We start from the raw sequence: 24893 nt of genomic DNA, 5'->3' as shown, positions 1-24893 counted from the left end.
CGGCGTGATGCTGGTTGACTGCCTGCTGGCGTGGATGAGGGGCGGGCTGATCTGGATTGAATCATGAGGCAGTGAAGTGGAGAGTGTGACACAGACCACGTGGGAGGTGTCACGCAGGAGCTGTACGCGAAATTGGTGTCCCGAATGCATGAGCGAGATTGAGCTGGTCCCCGCTATACCTGTTGGCTACCCCGTCCCCCTCATCCTCCTCTCCTACTGCCCGCCCATCGTTAGCCGTGCGCCGCGGCTCTGACGCTGCCATGAGCGGGCCCGATTACCCCAACAAGCAGTCTCTCGACTCCGAGTCCTCCAACTCGGACTCCGCAACCCTCGCCTACATGGCCATGGATTCGGACCATGATCTCCAGCCTCCCCGTTCGGCCCTCGCAAACGGCTCTCACACCCCTCGAACCGGTCTGACTTCCCGCCGACGGATCGCAACGGTCCCCCCACCAGAGCGGTGACCCTCGACTCCCCCCACGACCGCGATCAGCGACCGCCCCGACCAGGGGACGACCGCCCCCATGCCCGGAGCGAGGACCTCAACCACTCGTCGTCTTGGAACGGGCACGATCCCCAGTCCATGAACCGCGCCATGTCGCAGTCGCCCGCCCCTCCTTTCCGCGGCGGGAGCCGTCCAGGGACCCCGGGCAACTCCCAACCGCACCCGCCCTCCTCCTCTGATCATGGCGAGCCCAGCCGCCCTCGCAGCCGGAGCGCAAACTCGGACTCTTCGGTGGCCTCGGATCCACCCACGCCCGGAGGGAGCCAGAGGGGAGCGTCGACGACAACGCACACAAGCTCGAGCGTTGCCTCAACGTGAGTCGTTTCTTTCATTTGATGCATATCCCCTACACCCCTCCATCATCACTTGGGGGTGCCACGGGGGTAGGGCTGGTTGTGAACATCGTCATTGACCACGCATATGTAGGCCATGCGCGGCGTGCGGCAAGGCAATGCAGGGAGCTTTCGTGCGGGCATTGGGTGCTGTATACCATCTCCAGTGTTTCAAGTGTATGGTGAGTGGTTACGCGCGCTCTGAGTGCGATTGGCCGCGGTTGTAACTGTCCTGCAGGATTGTGGTACCGTCGTTGCGTCCAAGTTTTTCCCTATCGACGGCCAAGACGGAAAGCAGCACCCCCTTTGCGAGCGGGACTACTTCCGGCGCTTGAATCTGATCTGCGCGAAATGTGGAATGGCGTTGCGCGGGAGTTATATCACGGCATGCAGTGAGTGCTTCGGACCCTTGAAAGCTGTATATGAGCGATTCAAGCCCGATTTTCAGACAAGAAGTTCCACGTTGAGCACTTCACTTGCTCCATCTGCCCCACACTGTTTGGTCCGCAAGACTCCTATTACGAGCATGAGGGCGACGTGTACTGCCATTTCCATTACTCAACGCGATACGCGACGAAGTGTGCCGGTTGCAACAGCGCTATCCTGAAGCAGTTCGTGGAGATCAATCGTAATATGCGGGATGAATGTTGGCATCCGGAATGCTACATGATCAACAAGGTGTGTATTGGGGATGGCGAGGTATGGTAGGACGCGTGCTGACTTTTGTTCTAGTTCTGGAATGTCAAAGTCTCCTCACGTCGACCGAACAGCTTGCCACCACCAGGAGAGGATGGAGAGCCAGTCGAACAACTGGAGCCTACCTATGTAGAGGAGGAACGCCAGGAGAACGCTCAATCCTTGAGGGAGAAGCAGATTCGGATGGAGCAGCAGGTATATCGGATATGGACGTGAGTATCAGAGCCCATCCCACCCGACCGTTCACTGACGCTGCGCAGTGTCCTTTCTGCCTTCGAAGAATCCAGTGCAGCGTGCATATCCGATATGCTACGACAAGTCAGCAACGGGCAGTATCTTGAGGCCATTCGGATGGCCGAAAAGTTCATCCTGCATGTCGAGGTCCTATTTGCGACTATCGACGACTTGGAGTTCCATTTCGCTAGGATGAGGCTTAAAGGTAATTTCCAGACTTGCTTTGTGGGCTCCGATGGCTCACGTATGACATGCATGAAGGAATGTCCCACGTGCGGGAAGCGAGGATGCTTTGCCGAAAGACAGTCGATCTTTTTACTCTCTTGTCCCATACGCAGGAGACCGGTGCACGGCGCATGGGCATGACACAAGAGCTTCTCGCTCTCGTCACGGGTTTGGCGCATTACCTCAAGATCCTCATTCGTATCGCATTGACCGGTGCGCTGAAGCTCGAGCGGGAGCAGGAGGTCCACGATGCCATCACAAACTTCCTAGACAAGCTTCACATGCTCGCCATCCAGGGCAGTAACGCTTCTGCTCGTCGAATCATGAAGCGCGCAAATGGCGATCTCATCACGCCCAACGAGAATGGCAACGTCGGCACCCAAGGCGTCATGTACGGTTTCAAGAGTCTCGCCCCCGAGAATGCTGGCGAGAGCCCCTTCAGTGCGTCACCAAAGGATCCTGCTCTTTCGAAGGTCCCCGTCGTCAACCCCCCATCCGACCTTTGCGTTAAGTGCAACCAGACGGTAGAAGAGGACTGTGTGCGGTTGGGTACCTACCAGAGATGGCATTCGCACTGTCTTGCTTGTCAGACGTGTGGCAAGCCCGCGGCGATGCCGGCCATTAAGGAGCCCAAGCAGGAGGAACCCAGAGATCCGCAGGACAAGGATTCGAAGCCAAAACTCTCGACCGCTCGACGGCCTCCGGCGAATGTCAACGCGTTTGTATACGAGGCTGACACGATGAAGGAGACTTCATCGTTCGGCACCGTACCAACCGTTGTCTTCTGCACGGATCACGCACACCAGGGATGCCGCGGTGGCTTCCAGGCTGTCTCGCGCTTGGAGCAGTATGCCTTCCTCCTGAACGTAGCTCTCCGACGGTTGTATGTGCTGCTTAAGAAGCGCGGTGTGGTGCCCCTCTCACCTGGTACGTTGGTCGCTTTTCGTTCCATTTGCTGTATGTCTCAATCTAGGGTCAGCTGCAATACCGTCGTCTGGCCAAGATCTCGACCGGGATCCGTACAGGAACTCCGGCGATATCAATCGTCTTCGTTCTGTCCACTTGGACCGCCAGCTGTCGTCGGCCGCTAGAGTACCAAAGCGATCCACAATCGTCGAGAGTCCGACAGGCAAGATTGCACATTCATCAGATGCTGCACCCTCGCACCGTACCCCACACGAGGTCGTTCCGAGCACTCGTCAGCCTGTCCCTCAAGCCGCACAACAAGGTATGGCCAAGCCGGCGAAGGGGCCGGGCCAGATTCAAACCCAGCAGCCTGTGCAGCAACGATCCTTGCCTTCTCCAGGGGCTATCGACACGAATGTCCAGTCACAGGTTATCCGGCCGGCGTTTGCTCGAGGAAATACGGCCGTCAAGATCGTCGAGGAGTACGGCCCGAACTCGCCTGCAGGGATGGGACCGGAAGACGATATGGTTGGCGGTATCGAGGACGGAATCACTCTCGCGGACATCCCCCAGCTCGTTGAGGCCGCTCAAGCACGTGAGCAGCGACGGTCGCTGCCGAGTCAGAACTCGATCCCATACATCGCAGAGCTCAACCCGGTTCAGCTTGCTGTGCTCAAGCACTGTGCGGTTTTGGTGCTGCAGCGGTCCCCGTTGCGAGACCAGTTTGACCTGGACGAGATTCTGGAGCTCATCGAGGTCAAGAAGAGCTCTTTCTGGAAACAGCTCTTCAAACCTGGTAACGACAAGAAGAACGTGAAGAAGAAGGGTGCGTACCATCGTGGTTCGTGCTGACAAGGCTCTGGGTTGACCAGGTGTTTTATAGGTGTTTTTGGCGTCCCCCTGGAACTTCTGGTAGAACGCGAGGGCTCTGACTCGCTTCTCGGCGCTTCTCGCGCAACTCTTCGCATTCCAAGTTTCGTCGATGATGTCATTTCGGCTATGCGACAGATGGGTATGTCCCCAACTCTCTGAGGACCATGGTGTTTACTGATGAATGTTTAGATATGTCTGTTGAGGGTATCTTCCGGAAGAACGGAAACATCGGTCGATTAAGGAAGCTCACTGACGCGATTGACCGCGATGCTTCTTCCGTCGACCTTACACAAGACAATCCCTTGCAGCTGGCCGCGCTGCTGAAGAAGTTCTTCCGAGAACTTCCTGACCCGCTGATGACCTATAAGCTTCACCGGCTGTTTATTGCCAGTCAATGTATGCGCTCTACTTCATTGAGATGCCTACCATGACTCATCCTTCTTGACAGCACTTTCCAACGACACGGATCGACTACGGATGTTGCACATGGTGTCGATCATCCTGCCGAAGTCTCACCGGGATACGATTGAAGTACTCTTCGTCTTCCTCAAATGGGTTGCGTCGTTTGCGCATCTAGACGAGGAGACTGGTAGCAAGATGGACCTCCCGAACCTTGCTACTGTCATTTGCCCGAGCATTCTGTACTCGCGTGGCCAGAACGCGATGAGGGACGAGAGTTTCGGCGCAATCAGGGTGGTCACAATGTTCTTGGAGCATCAAGACGAGCTCTACTGCGTTCCCGAGGAGTTCCTTCCCGCCATTCAGGACGAAGAGTACTTTTCGACCTGTATGGAGCTCCCTAGTCGGGAGTTCCTGAAGCGCGTCGACAACTACATGCGCGTTAAGACGGGGGGCAGAACCCCAGGCCTCACTTCGCCGGTCGTAGGCAACACGCCGTTCAACTTCAACCCCGGAACGCCTGTTGGTAATGAGGCTCGCATTATGCCTCCGAGGTAATTCAAATTCTCCCGTCATTGCCGCGTAATTCTAAAGATATCTGTAGGTCGACGCAGTCGAATCCGCAGTTCCTTGACCGGCCACCGTTGGCAGCCCTGTCACCGTCAGACGGACTTCTCAGGAACGGCCTCCCACAAGCCGGACGCCCTCAGGGTAGTCAACTGCAGCATCAGCCGTTCTCGTACCCGGGAACACCTCAGTCGTCGTCTCAGCCTGCACTTGGGGCAATCCTGTCCCCACAGCCGAGGATGCCTGCAACATGCAGAACATGGCCAGCCCGAACGGCGAGTGGGGTCTGGATCGTCCTCCGGTGCTACAGGATCCTTCCTCCCGCTCGCGGTCGAACTCGGCGTCGCGTACGAGTAGTGAGAGCCCTCGGCCGTTCGCCAACGGCCAGCAGCACCTTCCCCCGTAGCAACAATAGCACGACGATCCTGACCTCTTCCGTCCTTCCCTCACGCTCCCGCTTACCCCGCTGTACTCTGACCGTGCCTGCTCCTCCTCACTCTCGCCACCCCTACCTGACCATCCAATCAAACCGTCTGTATCAATTCGCGCCCCACTCATGTCTGCCACGATCCACGCCCACATCGCACAGCAATGAGCTCGCGAATCATCCACGTATGGCCCTTCCCTCCTTCTCGTCCGTCACGTTGGACTTTTTGCACGCCGCCCAATGCCCTCCGCCCATCGTCACGGTAGTCGTACCTGCACTCATCCGCATATAGCCAGCACCGCACTCTGCACCACCCTCTCGTCCGATGATCGTCCTGTTTTTCCCGCTCCCCCCTTACTCTTTAAATTTGCCGCGTATCTGTACTTCACCTTACGTCATTTAACCTATAGCATGGACGAACATCTATACCCTCTTGAGCTCGGCCGCTGTGGCAATGACTTCTCGACATCGGATGTTGTGGACGAGGTCGTTGGCTGTTGCAGAATCGGCCCTGTTTATTCAGACGGACCCTTGATTGTCAGTGGTACTGAGTAATTCATGATGAGCTTGGATGGCTGCACTAATCTGATCCTTCTCGAGCGACATGGGCGATTGGCAGCCCGAGAATGTCGGGTTCGATCATGTGACTCACGTCATGCCGCAGTCGCGTCGCGTTGGGCGTCGACTGAAGTCTTCGTCCTTTACCACCATCTCTCCCGAACATACCCACCGGTTCTCCCTGTTTGCCCCACTACCCGCCGGTCATGAATGGTGCTCCAGCCTCGGCAACGCATCCACCGCCGCCCCTTCCTCCCCCACAGGACCCCTCCCCTCTCGGCGAGCAGATTCATCAACAGCCTTCTCCTCCCATGCCCTCGAGAGCTCTCCACGAAGGAGCGCAGGAGATAATGGCGTTCTTCGCCGACAAGATCGCGGGCATGGTGGCTGCATATAACGCGAGGATCCACGATCTCACGTTGGAGCGCGACGCTGCCTTGGCCCAGCACGCTGCTACCCAGAGTAGACTCGAGGTGGCGCGGGCCCAGATGGAGAACACTCTGCGGGATGCGAGCGAGCTCATGTCGCTGCGGGAACTGCAACTACAGTGGTCCAGGGATTACAATCAGCTCATGCTCGAGAGGGCACAACTGGAACAAGATAAGGGTGCTCTCCAGGAGCAGCTCAACCAGCAAAAGGCAAGGCTGCAGGAAATGCAGGGTCAGATCGATACCCTACAGGCCACCCAACAACATCCGCCACCCATGTATCCATTTCAGGGAGTCGACGTGAGTCCTCCTTGATATCTTCTGCCACTTTCATACCTATATTCCTGGTAGATTGACAGCCAAGCTGACGTTCTACAAGCCGGCTTTGGCGATGGGTCACTCGACGAGACCGCAATGACCATCTCGCCCGCATTTCTCTCGACGGAGCTCTTCTCGGAAGGTTCTGTCTCGCCAACCTCTCATTTTGATATCTCAACGCGGTTTTCCTCACCTGGCACCAGTAGTGTCGCATTCCCCTTTGATCAACTTGAACCCATCAACACTTTCTCACCCCAGCGGCCACTCGACTTCTTCCGTCCCTCCCCCCTACCTCCAGGCTTAAACATTCACGAAGGGACACATCCGAACGACGATGACACCCCTTCCCCTTCCCCGCACTCGTCCTCTCCAGACACCCCAGACACCCCCCTCTTATCCCCCGGCTCTCTCGGATCATCGTCGAAGACGACGGACAAGGGAGACGTCTGGGCCGTCTTCGACGAGCTTTCAGACCTCTCTCGCTTCGACTCCAGGCCGTCCGACAGCAGCCCCTTGACGTCCGCGTCGAGCGACTCCGAATGCCAAGATGACGTGCGCAAGGCCCTGGAGCTGAAGATCACGGTGCCCGAGTCGATGCGCGTTCGGTCCCTCAAGATGCTCGCGCCCCTGCCGGGGTACTCGCACCCTGGAACGAGCTACAAGCAGGAGCTGATCATACTTTCGGACGCGTCCGCCGGCTCCACGGACGAGCGGAGGCGGGGCGTGATGGCTCGCCGAGCGCGGCCTCGGGCTCGAGCTCCGCGCCGCGAGGTGAGTCGTGCGAGCCCTCGACATCGTCTGCGTCGCGTTCGTCGCCGATGTCGTGTTCGTCGGCCATTTTCTCAGCATGAGGGCAGGTCCCAGGGGATGACGAGGGGCGATGGAGAGAAAACGAAGGGAGTTCGTAGTAGAGATGGACCACGGACTTTGGCCAGAGACTTGATACCCTTCTATGTCGATACCGTTTTGCAAGTGTAGCGTGGAGCAGCAGACTTTTCCGTACCTTGTACATCATAATCCCACTCATGTCCATTACAAACAGCGTAGGCCGACGTTGACGCCGTGTACAGCGTCGACTTCCCTTAGTTTGTGCTCAAATGCGTCAACCTACGAGGCACAACTGAAAGGCGGGGATCTGGTGGGATTAAGGTGCCACGGACCAATGGAGCGATCCCAGGGATGATGTAACTAGACACAGATGGCTGCACAAAATGCATCCAGACGTGGTGCTTAGCTCCCTCTCAACATTGAAGTGATGCATAGCGTGCCGATCTGTGACAACATGGACTTATCACACGCACGATCTACACACAGCGTTGAAATAGTACAATGCAAACAGATATGCGTTTCCGGTGCGCATAGAATGCATGGATTACTTTTTGAGACTACTGCACATGGAGAAGAGCACATAAAGATCGTAAATCCCGGACCTCTACTTGAGAGGAATGCTGCGGAGGAATCAGGATGTTGTCGACGGCAATAGAAGTTGGATGGACGCACAAACGCGACGAATGGGTAGCACCAATACCGGGGCGACCGTGCTTGACAGGCTTGTACGAGCACGAGAATTCGGCAAGGTAGTGGCCGACCATTTCAGGCTTGATCTCAACCGAGTTGAAGACCTGCGAGCGCACGCCATGAACATCCCTCTTGGGCCAACCCACCCGATATGATGTACGCACCTTGCCGTTGTAGATACCGACGACAGAGCCGATCATCTCTGGAACGACAATCATGTCACGGAGGTGGGTCTTGACGACCGCGGGCTTTTCGTTGGGGGGCGCCTCCTTCTTAGCCTTGCGGAGCTTCTTGATGAGACCCATAGGCTTGCGCTTGAGACCGCGCTGGAACCGCCTGCGAGCACGGGCATGGACGACCTATACGCACAAAGCGAATAGGCGTGTGAGGGAAGAGTCCTGCTAGGGGTGTCTTGATCATGAGCGTACCTCAACGAACTACATTCGCCCAACCGTCAGCGAAAGGTCAGATCCATAGTCATATGGAAGGCGTACCTCTTCGTTGCTCAGATCCAGGAGCTTATCGAGCTCAATGCCACGGTAGGAGAAGGTGCGGAACGTCCGCTTCTTCTTGAGGTCAGCGGCGACTTGGGGGTCAGTGACGGAGGAATCAGCCTGTAAGTTCGTAGAAAACGGCACCGTCAGCACTTCCGCTCTCATCGCCAGACGCAATAATGGCAGCACTCACCATCTTGAGGGTCGGAGGCGGTCTTGCGGTGGGGGCTGAAGGCGTTGGTCGGTCGGTCGGCGTCTTTGGAACGGAGTCTGAAACGAGCGGGGTGGCTGGGCGCTTCGTTTTGATCGTGGGAGTGTAGCTATACAGCTCTCAGCCACCGTCGCGCTCCCGAAGGACTCTGAGTCGATCGCGCGTCGGAGTTAAAGTACTCAACTCTCGGATAGAATCCACAGGTCTTCCCTCGCGGATTAAAAGGTACGTTCCCCGCCATCGTTCTGTGCGTCGAGGGCCGGGTGTCGCTGACGCGCGAGGTTTTCACAGCGATTTGTGGCTACCGATTCCCTCATTACACATCAAAATCTACCGCCGTGCGTGTCCTCGCGCTCTTGTCGCCTGGCGAGGCATGTGTTGACCGACCTTTGGGCTAGATGCGTCACATTGCTGCGTACCTCCTCCTCCAGATTGGCGGCAAGGCCTCCCCCTCCGCCGCGGACATCAAGAAGGTCCTCAGCGCTGTCGGCATTGAGGCGGACGAGGACCGCCTCTCGAGCCTGATCGCTGAGCTTAACGGCAAGGACGTCAACACTCTCATTGCCGAGGGCTCTTCCAAGCTCGCCTCCGTGAGCGACCATCCCCCTTGTTTTATGCGTGACTTGTGACTTACGAATCGCGTAGGTTCCCTCTGGCGGTGCGGTCGCTGCCTCCGGCGGAGCCCCCACCTCTGGCGGTGCTGCGGCCCCCGAGGCCAAGGAGGAGGAGAAGAAGGAGGAAGAGAAGGTACGTCCACCCGGTCCATCGTACCTCACAGTGCCTTATTCCTATCCCCCATCTACAGGAGGAGTCCGACGACGACATGGGTTTCGGTCTGTTCGACTAAGACATGTATCGTTAGCAAAACAAGTACCGTTACCGTTCTACTTCGCGCCTTGCGGGCACCCCCATCGCCTTAATGATGACATACTTGTACGATCCTCATACGTCCGATGTTTCTGCGCCATGGTTTGAAGGGCTCCCCCGCGATCAATATTGCATTCGCGCAATCAGCGGCATTATATGAAGTGAGTTATTCATGGCGTGTCTATCCGCCAGCACCACGCCAAGACATTACTCGGCCGCTCTTGTCGAACTAGAAACGGGCGAGGAGGTAGCATGGCAGGTCAGTATTGCTATGAGCTGCACGCGGGGGTGTGATGGAGCGACGGCCCCAAGACTTGATACCGGTAGGAGGAGGAGGAGGAGGCGGGTGATTATGTCACTCACTGGCCGGATGGTGCTCGCGGAGGAAAAGGGGGTTCCCTGAGGCCAGTGAGCAGACTGTGGTTAACGTGCGTGCAACAGGGGCTGGGGTGTCGTGAATAGGCGTGAAAAGCCAGCAATTTCGTATGGAGACGATCGACGTCGCTGCCACGTCCGCGAGGTGGTATACGATCTAACAGGCTTGTACTCGATCTTGTGAATATGCCACCGAGGTGGTTCGGGGGTAGATACGGCGAAGCGACGACGGAGCCTTGTTCAGGCATAGGCAGCCCAGAGGAGAAGAGCTGCGAGTCCCGCGGCCTCCCGCCGGCGGGAACGAGGCGCAAAACGAGGCACCCGAGTACCGCCACCCTCGACGCAGTCTGGGGAGACCGCCGGGAAGGACGCCGAGCCGGCGGCGGGTTGCGGGCGTGGTCAGATCACAACCCTCTCCCCCTCCCAACATCTCCTGTCCCACACGCTGGCCCCTGCAGCACCCAGCCGTCCGCGATGGCCCCGTTCTCTTGTGCCCCCGACCGCGGCGGGTCGGCCGGCGTGCTGGAGGTTGTCCAAGGGGCACCGCCGGAGAGGCCCGAGAGCGTCCACGGGGGAGGGGCGGAGCCGCATAAACCTTGCCCGACAGATGCCGCGGCAGATTCGGGTCCGGGACGCTGGCTCACTCGTCGTCGAGCAGCCGCCCAAAGCCGCCCAACCGCGTTCGTCTCCCGAGCCTGCAATTATATAGCCCATGATATAGTCGGTGCCTTGTGCAACATACGCACTCTTTCCACGCTCCCCTCCCTCTCCCCATCTCTCCCCCCTCCTTCCTCTCCCCCCATCCCTGCTGCTTCCCGCCCTCTCCTCGCCATCAGTCGCTTTGGGCTTCCTCGACCCCCACACCTCCGATGCCTTCTCCCACGGAGCCTCAGACCTCGTTCGATGGATCCCGACAGGCCACCCACCCCGTGGTATTTGCGCCTCAGTCGGACTTGGGCGTGATGCACGATGGCGACCAAATGCCCGTCCCCTTCGTCAAAGGTGGCAAACGCAAGCGTCTGACTAAGGTGTGCATCTTATTCCCTTGCCCGCGAGCCCACCGCCCATTGCGACATTCCAGGCCTGCGATGCGTGTCACAAGAGCAAGCGGCGCTGTGATGGCACAGGTGAGCCCAGTCCTATACGCAACTGCGCGCGGTAGTTAACCCTTTGCAGCCCCCTGCAGCAACTGGTACGCCCTGCCCACGAGACCCTCTCCTTATCTCATCGCATTCCCTCCGCCCGCCCTCCGGCGCCCACAGCTACTATGCTTCGAAGAGTTGCACCTATACCGACGCTGCGGGCCGACCTGTACCCGCCCCAAGGAACACCCAGCCAGAGCGCTCTGTGGTCGCCGCTGCGCCGACGGTAGCTATCTCTGGCCCTCTTACGCCCCGTGCCCTCATCATGCGTTTTGGTAGACCTGTCCGATCAGCAACGAGCCACCTCCCTGGGCCGCTCAGGCCACATTGGCAAGTCCACCCGTTGGCAGGGGACAGGGGGCAGTAGAACGCGATCCCACTTCGAAGCGCTCCCGCCAGGGCCCAAGTTCCCCAGAAACCAGCCCACCGTTGAGGCACAGGGGTGATGTCGCTGCTGCGGAGTCCCTGGCAAGCCCTCTCGATCCAGTTGTGACCCATGAGCTTGTAAACAGTGCGTATCGCCGCCGGCCTCATAAGATTCGTGCTGACACCCATCGATCGTTCCAGTCTTCTTCGCCCACTGCAACCCGCAGCGGATGATTATCCACAAACCCACCTTCTCGGCCGACCTCGGCATGAACAAATTGCCGGCATACCTGCTGCTCGCTGTATGCGCCGTCGCAGCGCCGCTGTCCAAGAGCAAATGCGTGCTCAGCAAGGCGTCGCACGCCCGCCTCGCAGGCGTGCCTTTCTTCAAGGAGGCGCTCGCCCTCATGTTTGATAACTCAGGGCGGCTTCTCTGTGAGCCCTCCGTGAGCACCGCACAGGCGCTCTGCCTCCTGGAGATGCACGAGATTGCGGCGAGCCACTCGTGGACGAACCATCTTAGGTACTTCGGTGAGTCGCGCACCCTGGCCACTAAGATGTTCCACGCGCTCATTTGATCTGTGTTTCCCAGAGTTGGCCTTCCAGGTGCTGGAAGGCAGTCTCCAGGTTGACAAGGCGGACAATTCAGTCCCCCCTGCGCCAAACGACCAGGAGGGCATCCTGCGTTTCATCGACCGCGAGTGCACTCGGCGATGCTTCTGGCTCATCTTGACTATAACCTGGATCAGCAATATCTATACCCGTCGGGGGGTGCGGCCGAGGATGAGCGAACTCGCGGATGTAGTGCGGTTACCTATCGATGAGGCCATCTTTGAGCTAACTTCCCTCACGAGCGCCGCTAGTGAGTGCTTCCATCTGTTGCTGATTCGTATAAGCTGACACATCATTAGCGGTTGAATACCTTCGGCGACCGGCCCCCAGGACGAGGTACGCGTCTCAGTTCGGGCATATGCTCCGCATCCTTGAAATCTACGACACTGCCCAAAGTGTACTTGGTATGTGCTAAACACCCACATTTACGTGCAATCGTTAACACGTAGGCTCTCAGCGGACAAGGAGGGGCTGAAAGGGTAGAAGCTATGCACGTAGTCCGCACGAACATGCAGGTACGTACATCCTTCGTCAGGGTCGATGGACTCTTCTCATCCGCCGGGTAGGAATGGGTCGATTCACTGCCCGCCCATCTCCGATTCAACGAAGAGAACTTGGAGACGCAAATATCCATGTTCGAGACCTCGTCTAATTCTGGCGCGTGGTGTTTCTGCTTCATGCACGCGATGCACCCGTGCTGTTATCTCGCAGTGCAGGAGGTGGGTAATCTAATACTTTGCACGTATGTCGATTCTGAGGAATATTTCGGACACAGGGCGAGGGTACTCTGGGCGACCCGGTGCCCTGGATCCGGAGTCAATTGAACCACATCTTCAATGCCGCAGGCACGAGGGCGAAGACATCAATTCTCTGTACGTACACTAGCTCGCCCTCCCGCCGGCATGAGGCTGATAGGCGTGCGTCCCGTCTTGCCGCCCCCTGGGGTAATGATATCATCAGCCGCGTGTGCTCTGTGGGTGAGTATTCTAGGTTGTGTATGTGTGAAGGTGTACTTACCAGCGGCACGCTGCTAGTCGTATTCCAAGTACAGTGCGGACGATCCCCAGATACATGTCTGGGATCGCGACTTTGAGAAAATCTGGGGGTTCAGGGTGGTGCTCGTCGCGATCAGTGGCGGCAGAGCCAAATCAAAGAAAAGCAGGCAGCCCAACAGGCCACAGCCCAAGCGCAACAGAACCAAGCCCAGATGTACAAACCCCGTGGCTCCCCACACTCCTCGAAGTCGAGCTCCAACTCGCCGACGTCTTCTAATTCATCTCCGCCCGCCGTCCAACTCCATGCACAGCCTTACGAGGGTCGACAAGGCAACCCTCGCGCCCTCCTCCGTACGAATGTCGCGGTGACCCTCGACGGTGCCGCACATGTGCAAGCGGAGCAGATGAACTTGCCCTCTCTGAAGGCGAGCGGGCTTCTGGATTCATGGAAGCCGCCATCGGAGGCGTTCGCTTCGTCTCTCTCCCTTGGTTCACAGAGCTCGTCCACGCGCGACTCGCCAAGGCGTCACCCCCCCAGTCAAAACTCCGTCGCACCTGCCGCAGCGGCTCCCGCGGGCCTCACATGGCTCGCCAATTCAGGTGCGGCCCACGCTACCTGAAGCCGGCCTTTCGCAGCACCCTTGTGCAATATGCCCGCTCTCATCCATACCAACATCCCCTGCCTCCCACGACCCTGCTCTCTACCGGCTCTTCTCGTTCTGGATTCCACCCTTGCCTCAGACAGCGCTACAGCGTTCGGTGTACGATGTCACTGTACCCCTGTGGTCCATATCCAGTTTGCTTTGCTGCCATGCTGCTGTTCTCGTTTTGGCGCCGGCTGCCATTCCCTCACTCTGCCTTTCGTTCACTAATGTCATCCGTGCGATCTTGTCTTGATTAGTTACGCCGCCGTGCTCTGTCCTTCGTTAGCCAGCCATGCAATCACCGTTTCGTAGCCATCTTGGCGTATAGTTGGGTATAAGTGCCTTGTAATTATACATTATGTGTAACGACTCTGTGATGTCGTATAATGATAGTCCGATGGATGGGCGCGGCAACGTCGTGGTGACCACGGCTCGCACGCGGAAGCAGGGGCGAAGAGTATGTATACGTGAGGAATCGTAGCGAATCTACTCTGGCTTCTTGAGGTTGCGGTGAAGCTCGGGCTTAACTAGGACGACGCGGTCTAGCAGCTTCTGGACGACCTTGGACTTGGTAGCATCGTATTGAGAACGGATCTCGGCCTGTTTGGCCTCGGTGTCCTTGTCGACAGATGCCTGTGCGGCCTGAGTGGTCCCGACGTGCTGTTGCAGATGGGGCCAGGAGGGACGGGATGAGCACCGAAACGCGATGAGGTCATGGTAACGGGCGCACCGAGCTCTCGAACGCCTTGAATTCGGCTTCCTTCGACTTCTTGTACTCCTCGATCTCCTTCGCCGCCTCCGAGCGCGCGTCCTTCAGTCTCTGCACGCGGTCTGCGAAATGAAGCGTGTCAGCAGACCGTGCCAGACCGGTCACAGTAACGGGAGCACGAACACTGGCGGGCTTGCTGGACGACCTTGGCGGCCTCCTTCTCGGCCTCGAGGAGAGTCTGGATGCTCTGGGATTGCTGCGCAGCCTGCGTTTCGAGGTCCTTAGCGTACCGCACGAATCGAAGAGGTGGTATGGGGAGGACGGACCATGGTGCGGGATCGTCGGGTGCAGGAAGCAAGAGCAGTGGAGGACGTATTCAGACTCCGCCGCCGATGTCCTCTGACGCGCCGGGAACGCGGGCGCTTGAGTACTTGGGGCACCTGCGCAGGCGCTCAGCGTTCCCCTCCGACCCAAGTTCTGCTCTCCGAGGACGCTGCCGTCCGTCCGTTCATCTTTGCGCTCGTCTGTTCTTCCTGCCGCCTCCTCTACGCACCCACGAAGCGCCTCTGGCCTGAACACAGAAGAAAACACACGACATGGCCGCGGCGGTGGACCCGCTGGCGCAAATGAGCGCGGTGTACGATGCGCCGCCGAACTCGCAGGAGCAGGGGAGGTGCTCGCGGCGTGGCGCGCGTCGCTCGAGAACCACCCCGGGCTCGGGATGGTGTGCACGACGTTCGCGCTGAACGTCCTGCCCGGGCCGGACTCGCTCGTGAAGCGGTGGGCCCTCGACCTGGTGCAGTTCGCGATCTGCCGGTCGGCCTGAGCCTCGACGCGCGGACGAAGAGTGCGTGCTCGTTCACTTGTTTTCCGGCGCGGGGCGGCGAGGCGAGGGGACGCGGGGCTGATGGAGCGCGTTTTGTTTTGCTTTCTTGCGTTGCAGTGGCGGAGCAGCTGCTCGAGGCTCTGGCGGCGCAGTTGAACGACCCCAACGTCAGCATGGTCAAGGTCGCGGTGCAATGCTTCGCGACGGTATACGTGCTGCTCTTTAGGTCATGGTGAGTGGTCTGCCCCGTATGTGCCGCTGGGCAGTCGGCTGAGCGGTTGCGTGAAGTTGTATGAACCCTTCCAATCGCAAGCCTTGGGACATTATCATGAACGTGAAGGCGAGGATTCTGGAGATGGTCTGGGCGCCACACATCAACCAAGGCTTGCGCATTTCTGCGGTCAAGTTCATGCAGAAGGTCGTGCTCGTGCAAACCCGTGGGGTGAATGATCCACGAGTACGTCCCAAGCTCTTGTGCGGCTGTTCGTACGACTCAATGTTGGTATTGTTGCGTACAGTTGCACAACAAGGATGACCCCAACTTGAACATTATCCCTCCGGACATCCATTCATCAATGGCCAAATGCTTGAAGACGAAGGCATCAAGCTTCTTCAACATGTAATCACGACGTTGTACACCAGCAGGTGGGTGGTTGCCTGCTTGCATCTGCCATGCTTTCTCATCCGCGTGTTTCAGTGACCCCGATATGATCACGTCTATTCTCAATAGTTGGTCAACCTTGGTCAAAAAGCGACCTGCACTCGTCGAACTTGTGGTGCATACACTCATTCAATGGGGACCCGGGAAGCTCGAAGGCCAGTCTGCTTCTGCGGTTCGGAGTGTGGAAAAGGGTGTTCGCATTTTCCTTACCCATATCCTACGGTACGTTCAAATTTCTATCACCCGCACGCGTCGAGGCTTCAATGTTGTTACAGGAGCCCCCAGGGACAGCCTTTCCAGAATAAGATACAGGTCGCGCTCTCGGCTCAATCATCTCGCATGGAACAGGCCGCCGCAGCCGAGAAGGCCCGAAAAGCTGCCCTCGCCGAGGCTTCGCGCAAACGCTCCCCCTCCGGCACGCCAGCGGCGGCGACTCCGGAGCCAAAGCGACCGAAACTGGAGCACGACGTAGCATTGACATCCCTAGTCGGCTTCGACTACACCTCTCTTCCCGCAAATCTCGTCACAGAGTTGATTGTGGCCAATCTGCAGGCATACACCGAGAATGCCCTCATCGGTCTCGTTCAGTCCTACCGACACACCAAACACCTCGGTTCCATTCCAGGTCTGTCGTCAACGCCGCCGCCCGCCGGACCCTCACGAGGGCCGGAGCAAGCCACTGCAACTCCGCCGCCAATGGGCTCCCGGATGCCCCCATCAGAACCCCGCGCGGACCGGGACCGCAAGGTGAAGTCTGCCACGCCTCCGCCGCTCGCATCTGTAGTTGTCAAGCAGGAGGAGCCGGTCGATCCGCTCAAAATGGACATCGATGACGAAGAGATGGAGTATGAGCCGGACAAGCTGAATCTGGAAGTACGGAACTCGTCGCTTTTACGTGTGTTGGCGGCTCATTTGACCCTGCGTAGATGGCCGGGGACGACGAGCCCGTCGACGAAGCGGAGGCAGCGCTTGATCATGACATGGATGAAGCGGAGCTGCCTCTGACGGATTTCAAGCTCCCTCCAGCCATGGAGCTCGACGCCGATGACCGAGAGGTTCTCATGACGAAAGCGATTAAACGTATACGAGAAGGTGCTGGGGAGCTCTTCACTCATGATATGGAGCCAGCAGATGCTTCGAAGACATCGCCAGCCGACATGTGGATGCTTATCCTTGTGCGTATGGTCACGCGCGTGAGCCAGCCCCCATCTATGGATATGCAAGAGGATGAGGACGCAAAGGAGGAAGAGGGCGTCGTCGCCAATCGGTCGGAGCTCCAAGAGCGACAAGAACGGTTACGGCATAGGCTAGTTGAGTACATCACGGCTGACTTCCCTGGGAGGTAAGTGACGCTGTCATGCCACTTCATGGTTGACTGAGATCTGCCAGGGTACGGCTCGCAACCGCTTGGATGAACGAAGAGTGGTACAATGACCGGATACGAAGGTTACAGGATCGTGATTGGGTCAGTTGTGCGAACATTCTTCCAAGGCGATCGTTTCTCATGCGGGACTCTCAGCAACCTAACTACGACACCTGGCTCAATCAAATTGTCGCGGCATATCAAACACACGCCGACCACAAAGATCGGACATTCTCACGGTTTCTTCTCGATCTACCCCAAGTCCCACAAGATGTGTTGAACCTCTTGCGGGAATCATGCGTTGAGGCAGAGCGGTCGGTCTCCTTGTTACGCCGGTCGTAATCTATGCTGATGCCGATTGGGGCGTTCATAGACGGCAGATGGGCTTCGCTGCTCTCCGCGAGTTCGTATCGCAACGACCCTCATTACGCGCCGAAGCCATGACCATGCTCCTCGAGCTCACTACTCACCCGGATAAAATCACACGCGGCGCCGCGATCAACACTGTCAAACGATGGATCCCTGACGCCCAACCAATGTCAGACATGATTCGAGACTTTGCCCTCCAGCTCCTTCGACGGCTCCAATCGCGTCCGAAATCCCTGGTTGATGGTAGTGAGGCAGAAGGAGAAGCCAAAGATCACAAGGATGACAACGAGGACGAGGACGTCATAGAAGACAGGGAAGTCGAGGAAGTCAAGCAAGTCAAAGAAGTCACCGATGTCGAGGATGACAAGACTCCGCAGGCCAACGGCACCGACGAGAACATGGAAGATGGTCAGCTCCCACAAGAAGACATCATTCAGACGCCTTACCTGCCGAAGCAACTCGAGCTTCCCGCGGTCGACGCACAGATCCTGCAGCATGTGGAACTGCTGTTCGCACTGTCAACCAAGGTTCCGGAGTTCCTGGAGGAGTACGTGATTTTGAACGTAGTCGGGCGCGTTTTGCTCACCGCCGGTGTTCGGGGTTTGCAGGATCTTTGCTGCGTACGGCGGCATGGAACAGTCAGTGCAAGAGACGATTCAGACGCTGATCACGCCGCTTGTGCGGGCTCTAGGGCCGTCCCACGGGAAGTTGCTTACGATTTTGCGGACGTTCCCTCGAGGAGCCGAGTCACTAGCTCTCCGTGTGCTCAACATCTTTACGGAGTCTGGACGACCCAGCGCGCAGCTGGTCGCTCTCGTCAAGAGTCTCGTCAACGAGCGCGAAAACCGCGAGCTAGATGCGCGGTTCCTCATCCCCATCATTGCGGAGATGGACAAGGTAAGTTCATCGCTTGTTCGCGACCGCCTCCTGTCATCTCATGGACTGCTTGTAGGCGGACATCATGCGGTACTTGCCGCGCATTGTCTCGATCCTGAACAGCACCCCGGAGGCGAAGAACCTCGTGCGCTCGGTTTTCAGTTCAGTGGTTGCAACGCCACCGGAAACATTTGGTAAAATCACGTCTAACCTGCCGCGCGTGCGGCAGAGTGAGCTGCTCACCCCTGCTGAGCTCATGGTGCTACTGCATGAATCTGAGCGGGAAACTGGCCTGAGAAGTGCGATCGAAGGTATACCCGCTTGCGAGCCCATCCTCTGACCAGTGATGCTAATGAGCTGGCCATCCTGCAGCTATCACGATCTGTTTCTCAATGACCGATATCTTCCGGTTTGAGATCCTTGCAGCCGTGATGAACCAGCTCGTTGACGAACCCAACCTGCCAACATTGTTCCTTCGCACGGTACGTTCCACCAGCTAGCTACCTGAGCATCGCACTCATTCTACGCAGGTCATCCAAGCCGTGGGGACCTACCGCTCCCTCCGCGCCTTCGTTTCCACCACGCTCTTCTCCCGGCTCATCACGAAGAAGATCTGGACGAACCCGCCGCTCTGGGAGGGCTTCATCCGCTGCGCGAAGCTCCTCGCGCCGCAGTCGTTCGGCGCGCTCCTGCAGCTCCCGAAGGAGCAGCTCCGCGAGGTCGTCGAGAAGCAGCCGAGCCTCAAGTCGGAGCTGCGCGAGTTCGTGATGAAGAAGGGGACGAACAAGGCGCGCGTCGCCGGCTTCCTCGACATCTTCGGGGACGACGACGCCGCCGCCCCAGGCGCGAACGCCAACGGGAGCGCTGCGGCAGAGAAGGCGCAGTCGCCTGCGCCGTCGCAGACGGACGCCGCGGCCGCGGACTCGCCGAAGCCTGAGGAAGTGGCAGCGTAGTAAATTTTTGGCTCTGGCTCGAGGCGGACGCTGGGCATTGATTGAGCCGCTGGGTTGGGAGTGTAATAGTGTACATATTGTGATCTGTGAATATCGTCCGCGTCCGCATCTTTTTCCTCGCCTCCCAGTAGTTATGCTCGTCGTTTCGCTGTTTCTGTAGCACAGTACGGTCGCGCATGTAGATCGTAGATGTATTGCGGGTGCCTTAGGCATGGAGGAGTAGATAGCATCAAGTTGACATTCCGGAGCCAGGGGGGTACGACCTATTCCTGCAGACGACTGACGACAGGAGCTCATCGACAGGGATATTATGTACAGTAGACACCAACTAGCTCTCCATGGTGAGGAGGCCGTCCCCAAGGTCAAACGCGGATGCGGCGTCCGCGGCGTCCATCGCATTTAGAAGGGTGTCCAGATCTGGCGTCGCAACGAATCTCCGGTTGACTTCCCCGAGGACGCACAATCGTTTGGTGGTCGGGTCCAGGTAAACGGCGTGTTGGAGGAAGGAGGGCCGTGTCGCGGCGGTGATCTGTGTGCGTAGACAGCTTCTGTGAGTAGCTAGACAGAAAAACATGCTCGGTTTGAAACGCGCTTACGTCCATGAGGATGCCGTTCTTGAGACGCATTTTGACGGCGCCGCTCTCGTAGATTTCGAGCTGGCCTACGACACCATCTAGTTTAGTGTCTTCTGCCGCCTTTTCCGACGCGTCCGGTCCTGATCCACCGTGTGCTGGAGGTTTTGTGTCTTCAGCGAAGGTGACTTTCTTGGTGGATTCTTCTCCGTTACCAGGGTCCGCCCTGCCTTTGCCCTTCGCATCGGCAGTGGGTGGTGCAGGGCGGGGCTCAAAGACTGGGAAAGGCTCTGGGAACTGGAAGAAGTATAGAAGTTCTTGTCCAAATGAAGGCTCCTGTTTAAAATAGATTAGGACCCGACCAACAGCACAAAGAGGGATATGCGTACGTCGATTTGCTCTTGCTTTTGGGCAAAATCGTCGATAATGTCCTCCAGTTCCTCTTCATCCTCGCTTTCGCTCAGATCGACGGCGTTGGCCATATTCACAGCCTCCTCTGGAGGGGTCTCCCGGTCAACATCCATCGCCGAGGCTGGAATGTGTAGAAAAGCGATTAACCCAAGCACCCCGCACGCCTCAAAGCATATACGCACCTCTCGTCGCTCCTTCCTCGGTCTTCACCCTCACCCCTTCCTCGCGCTTGACCGTGCTCCTCTTCTTTCGCCCCGCCTCGCGCTCCCTATGCAAGCTCTCCGGCGCCATCCAGTCCATCTGCCGCACGTTTTCCATGTCCACGATGTCCACGCCCTCGTCCGGGTCGGAGTAGACCTCCTCCTCGCCGACCTTCCCCGCAGGCCCCCGGTCCTCCTGCGCCCCCTTCTCGCGCTTGAGCGACGGCGCGGTCGTCTGGGTGAGCCCCGCGCCGAGCGCAGCGGCGCCCCCGTACGGCGTCGGCGCGGCGGGCGCGAAGGTGGAGCGCGCCGCGGGACGGCGGGGACCTGACATCCCTGCGAGCGCGGGGCCCATCGCGAACGGCCCGCTCGCGGTCATCTCCACCTGCGGGGGCCGTGGGGGCCCGCCGCCGCGCCCTTCCCCCGCGCCGCCGCGGCCACGGCCCCTGCCGCGAGCACGGTCGGCGCCGCGGCCGCGGCCGCGGTCGGACGAGGCGGATGCGGCAGCGGGCTCTTCCTGCGGATGCGGAGACGGGGAGAAGGGATGAGCGAGGTGGGGTGAGGAGCGGGTGGCGGGGGCGATCACGCACTTTCTTGGGCTCCCTGGAGAAAGGTCAGAGCGGGACGGGGGGCAGGAGGCGTACCATGGGGCTCACTCTTTCACGCGTCGCGGGGGGAGGGTCGGGACGAACTTGATCTTCTGGGTGCCGAGGCGGGTGACGTCGCTCTGCTTCTTGGCGAGGCTGGCGATGGCCTTGCCCTGGGGGGGAGGAGCACCTGAGCCCGAGCCGGAAGGTTGCTGGTCGGCCATGGCGAGTCCAGCTGAGATAGGTCGGACGGAGAAGGTGTGGGGCGTGGGGAACGCGATCTAGGCGCCGGGAGATAAAAGTTTTGGGACGGAGATGATCTTATCCGCGTCCGTCTCGTCGTCTCGACGATCTGCCGGGCCGCAGCTACTTGCCCTTGATCCTCTTCTTGCCCTCTCCCAGCCTATCCGAACCACGCGCAAGCCATGAGCGAGCCCGAGCACCTCCGCGTCACGTACAATGACGTCCACAACCTCATCCGCAAGAGCGCGGAGAAGATCGCGGAGTTCAAGCCGGACATGCTCATTGCCATTGGTGCGCCCTCCTGACCCCGCGCACCGCCCGCGATGCGCTGACCGCTTCGTGCGCGCAGGTGGAGGGCAAGTATATCCCTCTCCTTCGTTCTCCGTGTGACTTGACGTTTCCGAGCAGAGGTTTCTTTCCCGCCCGTGTCATGGTGCGTCCGCTCGGCTTCGCCTTCACTCTAATCTTCCGCCATCTGAGATCGACGCCGGGGCCTGTAGCGCACTTTCTTGAAGCATCCTCAGAGCAAGAAAAACATTCCGATCCATGCTATCGGGCTCTCGCTCTACGAGTCCCTCCCAGACACGACCGAGGAGCAGATTGGCGCGGAGGTCATCCGCACCCAATGGCTGTACGTCTGTCGCTGAGGACGCGGCGACGGACAGATGCTCATAGCCCTGGCGTCGCAGCGGTCCGGAGTCGGGCAAAGTCCTCCTTGGGCGCCGTGCGCTCATTGTGGCAAGTGTTCCTCCAGAGAAGCGCGCGGTGTCCGTGACTGAGTCGAGCGTTTGCAGGATGAGATCGACGATTCGCGCAAGACTTTGCAGTGAGTGGCAGCCGCGCTACGCCGGGCTCTGAGTTCACCTGCTCTCGGCCCAGATACGCGGTCACCGAACTGCAGAAGGACGTCGAGCGCGAGCTCTTGCTGCTGCCGGAAGCCGAGCGCGACGCGAAGCGGACCAAGTTTGCGGTGTTCGTCGTGCACAACAAACTGAAGCCGAAACTCGGGTCGCTTCCTGCGGAAATACCGTGAGTGCGGCCATTGACTCGTGCGAACCGCGCATTGAGCTTGCGACGCAGCTACTACGCGGGCGATGAGATTGAAGACCTCTGGTGAGAATCGTCGCCCTGTCTATTCTTGTCCGCTGTCTCATCGATGCGCGCAGGCTGGACTATCCTTGGGAAGCGCAGTGAGTTCCGGTAGTCTCTTTCGCGCGGACCAGGGATGCTGAACGCGCCTGCTGTACAGGGACATCGAGGAGCACGACCGGCTCGCGAGCCTCGCGAAGCAGAAGACGACTTGATGCCTGACGCCGGGGCTGCTTCGCGGCGTCCCGGCAGCGCAGGCGAGCGGGAGGGCAGACGGAGGAGCCAAGCTTGTGCCAGTGTAGTGTACCTAGATCTCTTGTATGATGAGTCTTCCGGCGGTGGATCTGATTGGGTGGCGGTGGGAGAGAGAGCGCGGGTTCCCATTCGCCGAGCACACGCCCGCGACCAGCACCCTCACGGTCACCCCGCGCTACCCAGCTGGTGCCAGTGCCCTAGTGTGACACCCGTGGACCGCTATAAAGCCCAGCGCACGCGCGTCGCCGCCGCCGCTCCTCCACCCGCCCCTCGCCTTCCCGCCCGTGCACCGTCCTCCGCACCCCCGCCGCCATCTCGCGCGCCGCCATCGTCGGCTTCACTGCGCCGACCTCCACCCTCTCCTTCGTTGCAGTACGCGCGCACGGACACGGACACGTAGTTTTGGCATCCTCTCTCTTCGGTCTCTCTCTCTAGAGTCCTTGGTTTCGCAATGGAGGTCATTGAGGAGATTGAGTACGAGGGTCTGGCGGCTAGCGCGGGTCTTGGGGTGGGTCTCGCAAGCTTTTTGCAACAGCAACCGCGAACTGACACGATGCTGTGAACAGGTCAGCATGGCCGCAGGTGCTCTGGTGAGTTTCGCTAAGGACGGGAGCGGCCGGCGTGCACGGATTTTCGAGCTGACCGAATTTTTGTCCAGGCTGGCATCACAGAGCACGCTGTCATGTTCCCAGTAGACAGCATCAAAGTGAGCTCTTGCGTCGTGCTGCTGTGTTGTGCTCAGCTGAGCGCACTTTTCAGACCCGCATGCAGGTGTTCGCGACGTCACCAGCGGCGGTGTACACCGGGATGGGCAACGCTTTCACGCGGATATCGTCCACGGAGGGCATGCGCGCGCTCTGGCGAGGCGTGTCGTCGGTCATTATGGGTGCAGGACCGGCGCATGCCGTCCATTTCGGCACGTATGAGATGGTGAAGGAGTTTGCGGGCGGGAACGTGAATGGTGCGTCGAACCAGTGGATAGCGACCTGTACGTGGATCCGTTTTCTCGCTGTGTCACCCTCTCTGATTCGCCCCCGCTCAAATTTACGCCCCTGCGCTCGACGGTGGTCTCTGAACGCTCGTAAATCCGATGTCGCCAACGACAGCATTAGCAGGCGCCTCCGCAACCATCGCGTCGGACGCGCTCATGAACCCCTTCGACGGTGAGATGCCCGCTTCGACTCCTGCGTAACTCGGCATCCGAGCATTTCCCCTCCTCCGCCGTGGCCGCGTTTCATCGCGCACGTCTACAGTCATCAAGCAACGGATGCAGGTGCACAAATCGGAGTTCCGCTCGGCCGTGACGTGCGCGCGCACCGTGTACCGCGCGGAGGGCCTGAGCGCGTTCTACGTCTCGTACCCGACGACGCTCACGATGACGGTGCCGTTCACCGCGGTGCAGTTCACGGTCTACGAGCAGATGAAGACGTTCCTCAACCCGAACGAAGTGTACTCGCCTTCAACACACATCGTCGCCGGTGGTCTCGCGGGCGCGGTCGCTGGTGCGGTGACGACTCCTCTGGACGTCGCAAAGACTCTCCTCCAGACCCGCGGCACGTCGGCCGACCCAGAGATCCGCCATTGCCGCGGTCTCACGGACGCCTTCCGGATCATCTGGACGCGCGACGGGCTCAAGGGCTTCGCGCGAGGGCTGTCGCCCCGCGTGCTCACGTTCATGCCCTCCAATGCGCTGTGCTGGCTTTCGTACGAGTTCTTCAGTGCGTATCCTCCCTTGCTCGAGCCATCGTCGCCCGCCCAAACCCCTTTCCCCCATCTCTTTGATTATCTGATAACGGACCCCGCTGACGCGTCGATCACGATCCAGAGGCCGCAATACGAGACTGATCGGAGCGCTGGCCCTTGGACCGCTCAATTGAACCTGGCCTTGCCTGTCCTGCGCTCAACTCGCTCGTACGCGGCCGGGCTCCCTTGCAGCCGTTGGGAAAAAGAGGCCCCGGCTCTCACGCATCCCGCGCCCTGCGACACCCGGAGATGGTGTCCCCGCGATTACGCCCAGGGCGGCCGTCTCCCCCGCACACGTACACCCTCGCAGTCCCGATGTCCCAGTCATTCGCTCTTACGTCCAT

The 24893-nt window shown here is 59.0% G+C and overlaps 9 protein-coding genes across 9 annotated transcripts; 6 read left to right on the top strand and 3 right to left on the bottom strand.

The window, feature by feature from the left end:
- Positions 1–148: 148 nt before the first annotated feature.
- On the top strand, positions 149–6465 carry BXZ73DRAFT_89424 (RhoGAP-domain-containing protein; the record flags this gene model as incomplete). Its single annotated transcript, XM_048025268.1, has 14 exons — positions 149–236; positions 369–819; positions 932–1019; positions 1076–1229; positions 1286–1515; positions 1570–1745; positions 1794–1972; positions 2029–2919; positions 2996–3724; positions 3782–3910; positions 3961–4167; positions 4220–4724; positions 4775–5139; positions 5945–6465. 14 exons carry the CDS (start codon positions 149–151, stop codon positions 6463–6465), a joined length of 4713 nt encoding a protein of 1570 aa, XP_047878939.1.
- A 1502-nt stretch (positions 6466–7967) lies between these two features.
- Positions 7968–8603, bottom strand: BXZ73DRAFT_26441 (uncharacterized protein; the record flags this gene model as incomplete). The annotated part of the gene is made up of 4 exons (XM_048017734.1): positions 7968–8090; positions 8151–8345; positions 8415–8423; positions 8481–8603. Coding segments are annotated over 4 exons (450 nt in total), but the record flags the coding sequence as incomplete, so codon positions are not given.
- A 486-nt stretch (positions 8604–9089) lies between these two features.
- Positions 9090–9538, top strand: BXZ73DRAFT_3130 (uncharacterized protein; the record flags this gene model as incomplete). The annotated part of the gene is made up of 3 exons (XM_048017806.1): positions 9090–9281; positions 9337–9438; positions 9497–9538. The coding sequence occupies 3 exons, from the start codon at positions 9090–9092 to the stop codon at positions 9536–9538; spliced, it is 336 nt and encodes a 111-aa protein (XP_047879013.1).
- Positions 9539–10895: 1357 nt separating this feature from the next.
- On the top strand, positions 10896–13668 carry BXZ73DRAFT_89421 (uncharacterized protein; the record flags this gene model as incomplete). The annotated part of the gene is made up of 12 exons (XM_048025267.1): positions 10896–10961; positions 11015–11060; positions 11144–11301; positions 11355–11586; positions 11643–11972; positions 12034–12303; positions 12353–12450; positions 12503–12568; positions 12620–12772; positions 12829–12929; positions 13105–13184; positions 13235–13668. 12 exons carry the CDS (start codon positions 10896–10898, stop codon positions 13666–13668), a joined length of 2034 nt encoding a protein of 677 aa, XP_047878938.1.
- A 510-nt stretch (positions 13669–14178) lies between these two features.
- Positions 14179–14730, bottom strand: BXZ73DRAFT_89420 (H+-ATPase G subunit-domain-containing protein; the record flags this gene model as incomplete). Its single annotated transcript, XM_048025266.1, has 4 exons — positions 14179–14352; positions 14423–14523; positions 14585–14666; positions 14728–14730. 4 exons carry the CDS (start codon positions 14728–14730, stop codon positions 14179–14181), a joined length of 360 nt encoding a protein of 119 aa, XP_047878937.1.
- A 267-nt stretch (positions 14731–14997) lies between these two features.
- BXZ73DRAFT_89419 (Symplekin tight junction protein C terminal-domain-containing protein) lies at positions 14998–19672 on the top strand (the record flags this gene model as incomplete). The annotated part of the gene is made up of 16 exons (XM_048025265.1): positions 14998–15036; positions 15075–15197; positions 15356–15459; positions 15516–15739; positions 15821–15872; positions 15925–16110; positions 16164–16761; positions 16815–17230; positions 17278–17353; positions 17408–17565; positions 17625–18167; positions 18229–18517; positions 18573–18807; positions 18869–18978; positions 19027–19379; positions 19639–19672. The coding sequence occupies 16 exons, from the start codon at positions 14998–15000 to the stop codon at positions 19670–19672; spliced, it is 3540 nt and encodes a 1179-aa protein (XP_047878936.1).
- Positions 19673–19777: 105 nt separating this feature from the next.
- On the bottom strand, positions 19778–21443 carry BXZ73DRAFT_100396 (RNA polymerase III RPC4-domain-containing protein; the record flags this gene model as incomplete). Its single annotated transcript, XM_048014564.1, has 6 exons — positions 19778–19978; positions 20046–20357; positions 20411–20553; positions 20615–21149; positions 21223–21235; positions 21289–21443. The coding sequence occupies 6 exons, from the start codon at positions 21441–21443 to the stop codon at positions 19778–19780; spliced, it is 1359 nt and encodes a 452-aa protein (XP_047878935.1).
- A 201-nt stretch (positions 21444–21644) lies between these two features.
- Positions 21645–22766, top strand: BXZ73DRAFT_89418 (PRTase-like protein; the record flags this gene model as incomplete). The annotated part of the gene is made up of 9 exons (XM_048025264.1): positions 21645–21753; positions 21873–21895; positions 21963–22093; positions 22152–22200; positions 22257–22288; positions 22342–22491; positions 22543–22575; positions 22629–22652; positions 22712–22766. The coding sequence occupies 9 exons, from the start codon at positions 21645–21647 to the stop codon at positions 22764–22766; spliced, it is 606 nt and encodes a 201-aa protein (XP_047878934.1).
- A 491-nt stretch (positions 22767–23257) lies between these two features.
- BXZ73DRAFT_89417 (mitochondrial carrier) lies at positions 23258–24651 on the top strand (the record flags this gene model as incomplete). The annotated part of the gene is made up of 7 exons (XM_048025263.1): positions 23258–23314; positions 23373–23396; positions 23465–23512; positions 23566–23794; positions 23913–23969; positions 24060–24524; positions 24632–24651. The coding sequence occupies 7 exons, from the start codon at positions 23258–23260 to the stop codon at positions 24649–24651; spliced, it is 900 nt and encodes a 299-aa protein (XP_047878933.1).
- Positions 24652–24893: the final 242 nt, after the last annotated feature.

Source organism: Epithele typhae (assembly GCF_022376455.1).
Source record: "Epithele typhae strain CBS 203.58 chromosome Unknown BXZ73scaffold_17, whole genome shotgun sequence".
Classification (NCBI taxonomy): Eukaryota; Fungi; Basidiomycota; class Agaricomycetes; order Polyporales; family Epitheliaceae; genus Epithele; species Epithele typhae.
This window is presented reverse-complemented; position numbering and strand designations above follow the sequence as displayed.